We start from the raw sequence: 14459 nt of genomic DNA, 5'->3' as shown, positions 1-14459 counted from the left end.
AATTATTTCATATGTGATTAAATATTTATTTCTTTTAATTGGCCAGAGAAAAGATTACAAGTTCTTTTTCTCTCACATATATTTGTTTTTACTGTGTAACTAATTACATTTTTACTTTAATGATGGCCTCCTGGAGTGCCATGGAACGTTTCTCGATGGATCTTGTCCCACTTCGCAACGTTCTCAGGTGCATACGCTGAAAACAGAGGTAGCAGATAATTTTATATACATATAAAATTTACTATATATACTTATATAAAGACGGAGGACGTAAGATACGTGTGGGATAGTGAGATACCGTGATATCTCGTATAATTTGCATTGAATTCTAAGAGCAATCGTTAACATTACTTTGTTACAGTCTATTTAGACATTGTAGGCTATTGGTTATTAATGTTTATTGCGTTTTTATAAAAGTTGAATTTAATTTTACAAGTAGCAATGATTTCTACAGGTATATACTCTATGTAATTTTGAGAAGTATGTTAGATATTGATTTTTTTTTTAATTTTAGTCTAGCTTGAAGGTCTTCAATGTAGCTTTCAAATAATATAATTAAATTTAATGTGTGTATGAATTCGGCATATAAAGTTATGTAGTGAGAAGAGCCGTGAGATGGTCGTGAACAATTTGCATTATGAGAATTATATTAAAGTTGCTCTTGTAACTTTACAGTTTCATGGCGGACATTGCATAATGCTTATTAGCAAAGAAATTTTAAAAAAATTTTTCAAATAAAACAATATTTATAAAATCTTGGTTTGTGACACTTTTTAATGTGTAAGATCTCAAAAGATCACCAATTTATGATTTTTTATAATTAAAAATGCCTTTTATGATTATTAATATTCCATGATCCCCTTCTATCTCACAAATCTCTTCAACAAATTGTAAATTACATTAATTTTATATACCCAATGTACTTCTACCTATAGGAAGATGGGTAGAACTCTATGATTAACAAACTGGTGTTGATTTGATAAGAATTGTGTCGCGTTAATATTTATTGAGTTATTTAAAAAATCAAATTGATGTTCTATCATCCCCTCTTTTTTCCCCCTCCTAGCTACATCATATATATATATATAAATAAATAAAAAATAATGGTAAATTTAGTCACCTGCATTACACTGACTTACTGCATATTAAAGACTGCTACATAAAAAATGTGCTACAAAAAAGAGGTATCTAAATAGAATTGCATATGATCAACTTTGACAATGAAATAATACACATTTATTTTGTTAAATAAAATAATGTGACAATAGCATTATTGAATATTTAATTGTTTAAAATATTTATCTGCTTTTATTACATTTAATTTTGCTAACTCCATGTATAGCAGTTTTTAGTATACACTAAATTAATGTAATATAACCAAATTTACTGACCAAGATCAAAATTAATCTGCATTGACAGAAATCAAAATAAGTCTGATAGATCAAAACGAACTGTAAGACTCACATAATTTTTGAATTTTATAAAATATGGGTAGCGCTAGGATTGTGCCAAATAGCAAATATTTAAACATCCAACTCTGTTGATAGTAATATTTATATGGAAACTGAGCAATCTTTGCAGTAAAAGTATATGGATACTTCATAGGTCGATGTGTGCCTTGCGACATGTTGGTCGTCTGTAACAAATGCATTAATTGGAATTAGTCCTTTCACACCTGATAATGTAAATGGTATAATAGTAATATATCAACAGATCCTGGGGATTTTATGTATAATCTTTCTTCTGTCAATACAATATTTAAAAAGTTTGTTAGTATTGCATTAATAGAAAAAAAGATAACACATGTGTGAAAAGTAAAAAATTTCATATGGAATCACATGATCATCCCTTATATAAAAGATCTCTGTGAGATTGCAAGGTGTCAAGTACACCATCAGCCGTAAACCTAACCTATAAAAATTACGCAAAAATTTTTCTTGTTATAAGTTTAAATCAAACATAAAAAGATTGCACACAATTCACCTTGTTAGTATAAACAGTACAAACAGAATAACTGTGAAATAGTACGATTTATATCAATTGATCCTCAAAGAAAAAAAATGACGTATATATGACAATTTAACCTCGCTTAGCACCAATTACAATTATAAAATGAAAATATTATTTGTAGATTTAGTATTTGTCTAAATACATATTTAACAACAATTTTAAATTACTTACTATTTCGGATTTATAGTATATGACGGTAACGCAATTTTGTGAATTATATAAGAGATTTCTTTCTCAAAACGATGTAAGCGCTTGCGCTGAATGCAAATATCTGGAGGAGAGCAGGAGAGGAGGAGAGCAAGACAAATTTTCAACGGGGGAAGTATTAGGTCTGTTCTTTTTTTGAAAAATTTCATACAAAGAACACGAATTCTATTGGTTGTTTTATGTTATTTTCTCAATAAACATTAAACATTAACGCACACTGGATACAAATAAAATATAAAAAACGCAAAATATAAATATGCCGTATAAGGTACAACATAACTTATTTATCTATAATGTTTATTGAGAAAAATAATTCTATAATTTTAATTCTTTTATTCCTAATACCTAATACCTTTTTATTATGCGCAGGGCATTCAATAAATCATATAATTTCAGATTTTTAATATAAAAAGAAACATTTTTTCTGGGTGAAAAAAAATATCAAATTCCTGACTGTTTTATGAAATGAAAACTATTTTTAAACTGTGAAATATCCAACTTTATTTGACAAATACAATCGTTTGAAGTAATTTAACACATCGCCAATTGAGAGCGCAGTCTTTTTTCCTTTCCCTAGTATCAGATTTTTTTGTTTTCGTAACAACAGCACGATTCGTCTTCGCAAAATTTTGTACAGTCGAGTTTTTATATTTACTTATCAGGCCCGAGTTAGTCTATTAATTTTTCCTTTAGTCTCATTTCGATTTCGTTTAACAATTTAACTCAGTCCCGAATATAAAAACTCCGACTATAATATCAATGTATAACAAAGCTCGAATAAAATCTATATATGTTACAGGTAGGATACTTGTAAACATAATATTATTGCTCGTAATATTTTTCACTTCATCAATGCATGTACCACCGCTTTAGCATTCAATGATTTCAGATCAGTATAAGTTTGGCCGGTTCCAACGAAAACAATAGGTTGACCAGTAATATATGTCATTGTGATAGCTGCTCCAACCTGCAAATAAAAATCATAAGTATATAAAAAATTAATAAATATAATAAATACATGTACTATACATATGTGATGTTATATAGTATGTAAAATACAATATTTTATATTTATTTTATATTTTAAGGAGGTATTCTCGTATGTGGGCTTTAAAAAAAAATCAATTTGACATTTTTCAATAATTTGAATCTTAAAAGAGAGATATAAGAGAGAGAGAGAAATTTTTTTCAAAAAAGTCCTAAAGGAAAAAATATAAAAATAATATTGAAAACGAGAATATCATCTTAACATAAATAATATTTATACAGAGTATTGTAAAATTGGTAAATAAAACTGTCATGATAAAAAAGCTCTAAAAAAAAAGTTATGAAAATATTTGTCATTTTTCATTCTAGGGAATAGTTCATCTTACCTTATCGTCAATTGTATCAAATTTTGTCAACACAATACCATCGATAATATGAGGATTGGCGGATTGACTGTAGTCAGCCAAAGCCTGATTGAATTTCACCAGCTGATCTACAGCCTCATTGCCAACAAGAGCTTCTCCAACAAATAATACTAAGTCTGGCTCGTTTACTTTAATCAGCTTTGCCAGAGCTCGCATTAGCGGTTCATTATCCTGCATTCTACCGGCAGTGTCGACCAGGACAACATCAATCCTGGAATCCTTCGCGAAGCGTATTGCTTCCATGGCGATGCCCGCGGCATCCTTACCGTAACCCTTCTCATACAGTTGCACCATCGATTGATTTCCGTGTTTCTCTGGTGGATGTAGAGCGTTCAAATGTCGCATGTGCGTTCTCAATTGTTCAACAGCACCAGCTCTGAATCATAAAATTATTATTATTATTATTATTATAAGTTATCGATTGTTCAAGTATATATTAACTTGTTAGAATTTATATTGTATAAGATGAGGCACATTAGAAAGTCTTAAAAAAATTAAATATTAATGTGTTTATAAAACTTTTGTTATTAGCATAAAATAGCCTTTTGCCCTTCTTATTTTTTTGAGGCTTTAATTGTATAAAAAATTCAGAATCTTTGCTATAAAGCTAATCAAAAAATATCTAATAAAAACATCAGTAAGTTTAAAATTCCTTCTGAAGTAACAAAAAAGGGTGTTCATATTTGAAGAAAAAAAAAAATATATAAAAGAGATATTTCAATAGACATGTTTGTGATAATATTTTCATTTACCGGAATGTATCACATGCGGCTATCAACACGCGAAAATTATTTTCTATTAACCAGAAACAGATTTTTGCCAGATTTGTTGACTTGCCGACCCCATTAACGCCGCAGAAAGTCATCACATAAGGCTTGCTACTCTTCTTCGCTTCTAAAGCGTCTCGTAGAATATCGATTCTTCTCTTGGGTGACAGTATTTGTACCAGAGCGTCTGTTAAGGTGGTCTTTACGGTGTTTGCCACGCTGTCGAAAGTGCCAAGTATCTTTCCCTCCAGCTTAGTGCCGACAGAATCGCATAACTTCTGCGCGATATCCGCGGCGACATTCTTAGTGATTAAATGATCCTTCAGCTTCTCCAAAACCGGCAACATGTCATCCTGCTTTAGAGATTTGCTGCCGACCAGACTCTTGAACATAGAGAACATACTTGTTTTTTTTTGCACTTGCTGTTTGGATTGCTCTATCTCTTCCTGATCAGAACTGTCTTCAGATTCGCTGTTCACTTCAAGGTCGCGTATACTACCTTTCATTTGTCCAACTAGCTACAGAAAATAATGAAAATATAAATAAGTAATATAAATAATAAAAATATAAATAAATCTTAATTTCATCAGCTGAGAATCAGTTGGTTCAATGTATTCTTTCTCTTTTATATATTTTTTCTTCCATTTTATTCCAATTATATTTTTTGATCTTTTATAATAAGAATTAACTCATTTTATATTTACTTTTATATTACTTTTTTTTAAATTTAATGTCCCAAAAATAAAAAAATAAAAGATTTAATTATTAGTTGGAAAATTGATAACTGGAGAAATAATGAAAAAAATTCACAAGACTTTGATGAAAACAGAAATTAGGCAGCAAATTTTTTAATGAATTTGATTAAAAGAAAATGCAAAAGAAAAAATATATTACAGTTGTATTGGCTGCCACATATTCATCATTCTCTTCGGGCTTATCTTTAGTTCGCTCTAGCGTAGCAAGATCCTTGGTTGTGCCACCCAGTTCCCAGATGCGCGGTTTCTTACCAGCTTTCTCAGGTTTTGGACTTTTCCTGATATAATATTTCTTGTTATTGTTCTTATTATTTTTTAAATTTGCATTGTTACATATATATTGTCAACAGAAAATTTATTTTAGGAAAATAAATTAAACTAACATGACTTACATTAAATATTTAATCAAGTTAGTTTAATTAATATTTTTTAATTGCTTAATCTGAAAGATTTTCTTTATTAAATTAAAAAGAGGATATATGCTTACTGTTTGTCAGCTTTTTTCTTTTGCCCTGCCATTTTTTGAGCGAGCTTCATGCGATTGGCGATCAATGTTTCCTCATCAAGTTGCCCGTTATGTTGCACTTGCTGTTTCGGTAATTCCTGTTTTGGAACATCTTGAATTTTTGCTGTGGTATTAAGACACATTTAATTTAATACCAAGCATATTAAAAAATTTCAAACAAAATTTTAGCAAAATAAAGTTATGCTCGTTAATTTTATTATTTCATACAATATTATGCATAATATGCAATAATGCATTAGCATGCAAGGATTTAGTAAATGCTACTTACTAGGATAATCCCCATTACAGTTATTCGCTTTCTTCTTTTTACCTAAAAGCAAAGAAGAAAATCCCCTTTGTTTTAGCATGTTACCCAGATTGAAAGAAAATTATTGAATAAGAATAGCTTATAATTAAATGTTACATAAATTTGCTTACTGTTTCATACCATGAAAATAAAACAAGCATGCAATATTCCTATATTCCTACTATACTATACTACACTTCTTTTTTTCTGAGGACATTGCTAACTCATAAATCTTATTTTCGTAATTTCTGAATTTTCTTCTATACAGCAAACCTAAATATTATGAATGACTACAAATAATATTCGCTCTTTTTTTAATCCTTTTTTTTAAATTTAAATTTTAAAATTAAAAATTTCTCCAATAAAGCTATTTACACTGTTATTGCATTACAAGGTAATGTTACTGTTAGTAATTATTTTACTGTTAGTTCTGTGACTACACCTTGTTTTTTATCATCTTTATCATCTTTCCTCTCAATCATACTAGCGACAGTCTTTTTAGATTTTTGACTCTCATCGAAAGTGCGCATTTGCTTCGGTATCTTAGCCTGTGAGCGTGACCAGTGTTCAGCTCGCTCTAGCACCACATGATAAGCATGCTCAAATTCAAAGTTGGTAAACCAGCTTGAGTTCTCAAGATCGTTCTTGAAACGATCCCTAAACTCTAGATGAATGTCATTCAGGAACTTATCCACATAAGATAACTGCAGTATCTTTTGATACGCCACCACAAATACCAGCTCAAACTCATTATCGAGTTTATACTGTAGTCGCAGGGAGTCATGCTCAAAACTGTGATTTCCCGTACGTTCCTAAAAAATTAGTTTTTTTAAAAAACTTTATTATTTTAAATATCATAGAGCATTCTATTGACATATTATGAAGAAAACCAAAAGAAAAGGAAATTTATTTTACATAATATTTAATTCTACAATTTAATTTGGTTTACTTTTGATATTTTACATAAAAGTATATACCCAATGTTGGCAAAGACTGGTATTGACATTTAATTTTTCAGATAAAGAACCGTTACCAAAGTAAACTGTTTAGAGAAAAATAAAACGTGGAAAATTTGTTTTTTATAATATTTCATCTTTTAACCTAATTTTATTTTGCAGACTAGAATCTTCAATGAGGCAAGAGTTTTGACAACTCCATATGGTGCATTTAACCTCACAACCTCGTTCTCGTCATTATGTACATACAATTTGTTTACAAATTCAAAAAGCATGTATACATTTTGAAACGGAGCAAAGCTTAATATATTCCTTTTTCTTATATTATACTATTATTTATAAAAAAAAATTGGAGTTTCAAGTTTGAAGACGTGAGGATGAATACCTGTGAAGTTGCGGTACTTTAAAAGTAAACGGGATTATTATTGAAGATTCGAGCGTGGTCAGAGCGTGAATTTAATGTAAGGAAAATGCGTCGTGCGATTTGGGGTCAAAGGTCGGGTCACCAGACGTTGCCTGTCAAATGGTACATTTTCTCAACTCACCTGTAATATGACGCTTCTTATCAGGGCATTGACACTGGGCGCAAAAATCTGAGATGTACTCTGAAAGCACCACAGCACTATGCCGCCCTTGCTGAATATCGTGAAAAGATCGAGCATGATCGTGCACGATGCTTTGAACACGAGAGAAAGAGAAAGAAAAAGAGAGCCTGCCTCCCGGACACGGCCGCACGACACTGACGACAACTTTCGACCTAACCTACTGCCGGAGCGGTCAGCGGCTCGCTTACACGTCAGAGCGCAGTCATTAAACATCAGTGTCGCCAACACTTCGAGCCACATTTCTGAGGCACTCGTGTGAAATTAGCCAACAATTAAAGAGAAGTCTTCTCTCTGGTAATATTTTAAGCGCTAATATGATTTTAAAATTGGTTGATGATATCTTAAAACGGTACTTAAGACAGTCTAGTAGAGGGAACCAATTATAAATATCGGCCATAAAAAAATTGTTTAATTATCTGCTAAATTCATGCGGATGTTCGGCCCAACTCTCTGAAGTGCGTTCAAATTTCCCGCCCAAGTTTTTTTAATTCATCGATTGATCAACCGCATTATAAGTAGAGTCCTATATAAAGAGAGAAGCGACATCGAACCCCCACTACAACCTTCAGTATCCAATTGAGTCCTCCACCGCCATTTTGGGACCGCCAACGTCATCAAACACCATTCGTATCATTCTGCAAATAGCTGTGGTCACAATATGGCTGCTCGCTTAGCCAATCAAGTATCAATCAGATTACCAATCAGAGCTTCGGACATCAATGTCGCTTCTCTCTTTATATAGGACTCTAATTATAAGTAAATGCAGTTTTAACAAAGCAAATTGCATCTGCGCGTGATGCAATTGATCTATTGATGAATTGAAAAACTATCGTCATTCAGTAAATTGAGTAAATAATAGGGTAAAATGATACATGTGGAGAACTCGGGTGGGGAATTTAAACGCTCTATAATTTGACTTGGCGACACCGTCGTGAAAATTGCCAGTCGATTGATCGCTAAGTTCAGAGCGATATTCCTGAGCAGTCGATGCGTCGATGCAGCGTATGGTTGCATACAGTTGCATATAGTGCAATGCGTTCGTGATCATTCGCGATGTTCGTCGCGTGAATTCTTCCATTCGCTCCAGCGCGGAATTTGTGTGCACGGTGCCGCGTTCACGGTCGTTAACGAGGGCCTGTTTTGGATCAGTCGTGAGTAACGCGATACATTCTATTATTCTCTCGCACGAAGCAGAACACGCGAGCGGACGATCGCGAAATCGTCCCGTTCATGGCGGCGCTATGCCCCGTGCATTTCGCGCATGGCGATCGTCTCGGAGTCGTTTCTTCCCGGTCGGGAATCGAAACCAAATTTACGATTTGTATAACCTCGATGAGGCTTGAGAGCAAATTTGAGTCACTCGCGTTTCTTTGCGTTGGTGCACCTTGAAGACTACACCATACACGAAGTTGCTCGACAGGGAACGTAAACTCTTTGACCGACAAAATACCCATGATGTATTTTTTTTTTATGCCACATAGCACATTGGATACTTTGTTGGTCAAGGTGCTTGTGTTACGTTTCTTCTGTTTAGGATAGTCTCGATCAAATTGCGATTAATCAGGATGACTTGGGGGATGATTGAGTGGATTTATAATTTGATCGTTCATTTCCGAAAAATTATGATTTTATCAAAAGTTACGCACGTTCAACGTTGCAAAAAGTGATTTTTTTTTAAATCATTAAAATTCAGAAAGATTTAAAGGAAAACATTGATCAAGATGTAGACAATCAATCGAATGGGAAAGAGAGAGATGAGATTCAAATATATTATCCTAGTGATGAGAAAAACAAACATTAGGGCCACTTCAATTGACGCCGCTTAGCTTTAATCGACCATTAAGGGCCTCTTTTATCAATCTTTATTCATTGCTTATTATGTAAAATAACAAATGATATTAGTCAATTCTAATGGGCTAACCAACCGGTTATTTTATATAATAGACAATGAGATTGATCAATTCCAATAGACTAATCAGTTGGTTAGCTTAACAAAAATGGGTAAATGTGATTCTAACTTGATAATATTACCAACAGCTCGTATTCATTATAAGAAAAAAATTAATAATTTTATCTGTGTTGAAACTACAGATATATCAGATGCTTTGATTTATTCAATCAAATATAAAGGGAAAGGAAGAAAATTTTGCATCTTAATTTAATAATAAATTGTTTTCTTCTTTATGTTGGCAACTCTGTTGATTGAATTAATTGAATTAAAGTTAATGGAAGTTGATTAAAGTGGCTCTTAGTTCTGTCTTTCTGTAATCTTGAATTGTATTTTCCTCAATCAAAATTTGGTCAAATTTACTCTTAAGATAATTTTGATTAACTCAATTGATAATTTACCAAGCAACTTGTACTATTTCATCAATATGAATAGAATAATTGATTTTTAATCTTTTAACTTATGGAAAGAATTAGTTTTTTAGAATTTAGAGGTACAACAAATCATACAATTGCCAATTTTATGCATTTAGGCTAACTTTGCAAGTTAAATTAATCACTGATTAAGTTAACCAGAAAGTGGTTGAAGCCACCTTTAGATATCTTTGTGTATAGCAATCCTCATAGCACTGGAATGTTATATCTGTTATATTTGCTATCAGGTTTTGACGCACTGTACATGAGAAAAAGTACTGATGATTGATGTTTTTGTTTGCGATTCAATAAGAATTATTATTTGCTGTGTCACTGGTACATCCAAATCTGAAATCAATAATGTTATACTGGTTTTATAAACTGGCATTCATAGTCTGATTTTATATTCGAGATTATGTTAAATATATACAATTTCGAGATACAAAGCCGTTTTGTTGGTTGAATAATGAAGACTATTGATCAAATTAGTCTTAAGGCCAAGGCACACAAAAAATGTTAACAGTAAAATCACAGTCAAGCACACATAGTGAGTTTTCTACAATAAGCTATTAGTCAGTGTCATAAGTTGTAAGCCATAAGAATTGATCAATCACAGTTGAATATTTTTTTCACATTCAACTGTGATTGGTCAATTCTTACGGATTACGATTTATGACACCGAAAAATAGCTTGTTGTAGAATGGGCTTTACCGCTCAAAGCCTTGCGCATTGAGGAAACCGATTCTGAAATTTTAATTCCTATTCCTAGTATCTTATAGCGTTTTCGAGTGTGTAGTGGGTTTTAATCCAACCCGAGTCAGATTAATGACGCCATATGTTGGAATCATCTAATAAGAATTTAAAATAGAGCATGTGACGTCATTAATCCACTATGAACCGGATTAGAATCCACTACAGTCGAAAACGCTATTATATTGTGTGTCGGGCCGTATTCTGTAACTCTTATAGGCTTTCTACAATAAGCTATTAGTCGGTATCACAAGTTATAAGCCATAAGAATTGATCAATCACAGTCGAATATTTTTTTTACATTTGACTGTGATTGGTCAATTTTTATGGCTTATAATTTATGATATCGACTAATAGCTTATTGTAAAAAGCTTACTAACGACTAACTAGGGATATCGTTACGTATCGTTGCGCAGTTTTTCTACCATGTATAATATCTGCATAACGACGCTGTAACGATACCGAATTGTCGCTAAAGGAGTTACAGAATCCCCCTACAAGGTCTAAGTTTTTTGTGTGCTGTGATTCTTAAGGTTGGTTTATAAATGCCCTTACCCTAATCCGGTGGCCGTAGCCATAAAGCCGTTATCGTAATCTGTAAAGGGACAGTTTATAATAGCCAGTATGATCGCGATAACACCTACCCTAAAAATTTTAATATAAATTTAAATTGCACAGAAAATATGGATTTATTCGAAATTGCAGTGTGTGGAAAGACAAAATAATTAAACTTTACTAGTATTTCCGCGCTTATCTACCGCCACCTTACGAATTTGACTTCCTTTCCGTAGGCTGTAGGCCGAAAAGATAAAGTTAAGTCAACTTTTCAGTTACGGCCGAAAACAGCAGATTATTGCCAGTCATTATAAACGGTAGTATAGGTTTGCTATCTTCCAACTTTTACGGCTATTATAAATCAACCTTTATGCTACGATATTCATAATTTAATCTTCAAGGCCATCTTAAGTAATGTCTTGAGATGCCAATATAATTGCGATTGATATCTTAAGATAATATTTAAGTGGTTTTAAATATTACTACGTTTACACGACCCAATTTATGCCGAAGTTATAATATCGATGTTATAAAACTGATAAATCATACTCATTTCATTCTTCAGAGAAATATTTATGATTAGTCAGTTTTATAACATCGATGTTATAACTTCGGCATAAATCGGGCCGTGTACACGAAGTTTATAAGACTCGATTATTAATACCAGTCTAAGATATGAATATAAAATCGGACTATAAACACCTAAGATTCTATAATTCGATCTTGTAACCAAGATCGTTTTAAATTTGGTCATGAGTAGTCTTAAGTTTCGGTTTATAATAGATACTAAGTCTTAAGCCGTAAGAAATTGACCAATCATAATCGAATAAGAGAAGAATAATCGATTATTATTGGACAATTTTTTACGGTTCAAAGCTTATTACACCTATAGTAAATCGGGAAGAATCCATTGAAGGTCCTCTTCAAATGAAGGAATATTAAATATGAAATATTAGGAATTAGATTTTGTTATGGAATTGGATTTGAATAAACATTAAATGTATAACAACAGATACGAATAATATGTAAAAGACATAATGTGATACAAGATGCAACATAACATTTATCTATAGTATTCCTTGAGGGAACTGATTCTAAGATTCTAATTTCCTCAGCAAAAAACTAACAAGAAATTATATAACTGTTAGTTGTAATTTTCCATTCAACAATGTAACTGTTAATAATAAGAATGTTATATTGTTTAAGAGTTATATTATTTAGTGGAAAATTACAACTAACAGTTATATATCTGTTAGTTGGTGTTTGCTGGGTCTATTTCTAATATCTTTCATTGTGCGCTGGGCCTAATGAAAGGACTACAGTGTTTCAAGATCGTATTTAAAGCGGTCTTGAGTACAAAATTTTGAATATAAGATCAGATTATGAATACTGGTCATAATTCTTACTGTGTACACAACTTCCCCGTTTTGATATTTTTTTAACAAAAATGTGGAAACAAATAATTGTCAGTAGATATCATCTATCTGATTTTTAATGTTATATAATTTTACCATTATGAAGCTTCAGCGTTGAAACGCTGTTACCTCTATGAAAGAGATACACGATCATAAATTTCATGTTTGTGATATTACTCATTCAGTTTAGAACTGTGTTTTAAGATCGGAAATTTATTCGGCGCGCAGTTTCATGGACTTGAAAATGTATAAATTACATATATCATGTAAAAAATGTAAACATGAAATATTAACCCTCCGTACACACAGTGGGATGATTCATATTGTGCGCATTTGTTTTCTTGAAAAACTAAGAACCATACGAATACTTTTTAGAATGGCAAAGCCATTCGCAGTGTGGCGGAAATGAAGAGATTTTCATATGAAAAAAACCACTGTGTGAAAAAAGTTTTTTTTAGATTTGCGTCACGATTTTAGTATTGAGGTCGTTGAATTTGAATATGGTATTAAAATTAAAAATTGCGGATTTCTTATGGCGGATCGAACTTTTGAAAAAATAATTGTATTTTTATAAAAATGAATACTTTAAAATTGTTGATATTGCTGAATCAAATTATATCAGAATTTTTGTTAATTGAAATGACAAAGAATAATTGGATTTTTATAAAAGCGATCTGGAAAACCTTAGGATAATCATTTTTATGAAAATTCAATTATTCTTTGCTTTTGATTAACAAAAATTTTGATATAATTTGATTCAGCGACATCAACAATTTTGGAGTATTTATTTTTTCAAATTTTGGTCCGTTATATTAAATTCGCTATTTTGAATTTTAAAATTCTAATATTATATTTGGATTCAACGATCTCTAAAATCATAGGATATCAAATTTTATGTAAATCATAAAACAGGTTTTATTTTTAGATGTGTATATATGCTACATTTTATATTGATGGCACGTCTTTTTTCTGTGCACATATGCTATATATACTGTAAAGGGGTTAGAGTATATGTAAGTTACTAAAGAATTTTTTTTATATATTTGTAAAAATAATAAAAAAATAAATCTAAATACGAATCCATCGTGTGTAGAAAAGGTACCAAAAACAACGTGTATAGAGGATTAAGCACTAGGATTCAGTTCTAGCCGAGACTTACCTCTAGTTATGTGTTTACATATCAGTATCTTGTTATTATAAAAATGAAAGTTTAATTAAGAATTTAAATTAAATTATAATCTTCTAAAAAATATCATTGTTACATTGCAATATTTATCATGCAGGTAAATTAAGAGATATTGACTAGTATTTTTATAGTATTATTGAAATTATTGTTATTATTGAAAGATTAATTTCAAGCTAAAATCTAAAATAAAAATTTAAATTTGTAGTTTATTTGTAGTTTAATTCTATCAAGATATTTTAAAAAGTGAAAAGCGCGCTTTAAATAACACTTTTCGACATTTTCGTAAAGGAAAAATTTGTTGCAAAATTTACAAAATCTCGTCGCAACAAATTGTCTATAGAGATAATTTGTAGCGAGAAAGATTATAATATTCAGGTTGTATTTGCTTTAACGATCACATCGCTTCCTCCCTTATCCTTGTTAAATATTTAATAGAGATGAAATGATATTTACAGCGCTGTGATAGTCCTAGGGAACGGAAAATCAGTATTTGACATCTTGTATCCATAGGAGTTAATGCGACAGGAAATCAATACGTGTGCTTTACACCTTTACACTCGAGCTTTGCGTACAACGGAGAAATATTAGATTAGGAATAGATTAGATTAGAAATAAAAATTAGATTTGTTTTTTTAAATAATCATTAAATACACATACGTGTAACGCAA

The 14459-nt window shown here is 31.3% G+C and overlaps 3 protein-coding genes across 7 annotated transcripts in view; 1 reads left to right on the top strand and 2 right to left on the bottom strand.

Moving 5' to 3' along the window:
• Nucleotides 1-2: 2 nt before the first annotated feature.
• Nucleotides 3-2331, bottom strand: LOC105205316. The gene is made up of 3 exons (XM_011174666.3): nt 2182-2331; nt 1465-1636; nt 3-196 (listed from the first exon to the last, which is right to left on the bottom strand). The coding sequence occupies exons 2-3, from the start codon at nt 1625-1627 to the stop codon at nt 117-119; spliced, it is 243 nt and encodes an 80-aa protein (XP_011172968.1). The 5' UTR covers nt 1628-1636; nt 2182-2331; the 3' UTR covers nt 3-116.
• Nucleotides 2332-2692: 361 nt separating this feature from the next.
• LOC105205314 (signal recognition particle receptor subunit alpha homolog) lies at nt 2693-7710 on the bottom strand. 2 transcript variants are annotated; one of them, XM_011174664.2, is made up of 8 exons: nt 7465-7710; nt 6406-6775; nt 5946-5987; nt 5639-5780; nt 5291-5429; nt 4382-4914; nt 3591-4005; nt 2693-3184 (listed from the first exon to the last, which is right to left on the bottom strand). In XM_011174664.2, exons 1-8 carry the CDS (start codon nt 7579-7581, stop codon nt 3059-3061), a joined length of 1884 nt encoding a protein of 627 aa, XP_011172966.1. In that variant the 5' UTR covers nt 7582-7710; the 3' UTR covers nt 2693-3058. The 2 variants fall into 2 exon arrangements, with proteins under 2 accessions (XP_011172966.1, XP_039310559.1); XM_039454625.1 differs by lacking the exon at nt 5946-5987.
• A 761-nt stretch (nt 7711-8471) lies between these two features.
• LOC105205313 overlaps nt 8472-14459 on the top strand; it is a 37854-nt gene continuing 31866 nt past the window's right edge. For 3 of the 4 annotated variants that reach the window (XM_026134624.2, XM_039454609.1, XM_026134625.2), the window contains exon 1: nt 8474-8675. The gene's annotated coding sequence lies outside the window, so the exon portion shown is untranslated. Of the gene's footprint in view, nt 8676-14459 lie in introns of all 4 variants that reach the window. The other variant, XM_039454610.1, reaches the window with a different exon arrangement.

This window comes from Solenopsis invicta, chromosome 10 (genome assembly GCF_016802725.1).
Source record: "Solenopsis invicta isolate M01_SB chromosome 10, UNIL_Sinv_3.0, whole genome shotgun sequence".
NCBI classification, from domain to species: Eukaryota; Metazoa; Arthropoda; class Insecta; order Hymenoptera; family Formicidae; genus Solenopsis; species Solenopsis invicta.
Note: the sequence above shows the minus strand (reverse complement) of the source record. Positions and strands in the feature narration are given on the sequence as shown.

Excerpts from the sequence above, each read along its gene's own strand:
- LOC105205316 (XM_011174666.3), bottom strand. The coding sequence starts at position 1,627 with ATGTCGCAAGGCACACATCGACCTATGAAGTATCCATATACTTTTACT. Across the intron at positions 197-1,464 it reads TTATAAAATTCAAAAATTAT|CGTATGCACCTGAGAACGTT; the intron begins GTGAGTCTTACA and ends CTCTGTTTTCAG.
- LOC105205314 (XM_011174664.2), bottom strand. The coding sequence starts at position 7,581 with ATGCTCGATCTTTTCACGATATTCAGCAAGGGCGGCATAGTGCTGTGG. Across the intron at positions 5,988-6,405 it reads TAAAGATGATAAAAAACAAG|GTAAAAAGAAGAAAGCGAAT; the intron begins GTGTAGTCACAG and ends CTTTGCTTTTAG. Across the intron at positions 4,006-4,381 it reads GCCGCATGTGATACATTCCG|AGCTGGTGCTGTTGAACAAT; the intron begins GTAAATGAAAAT and ends TTTATGATTCAG.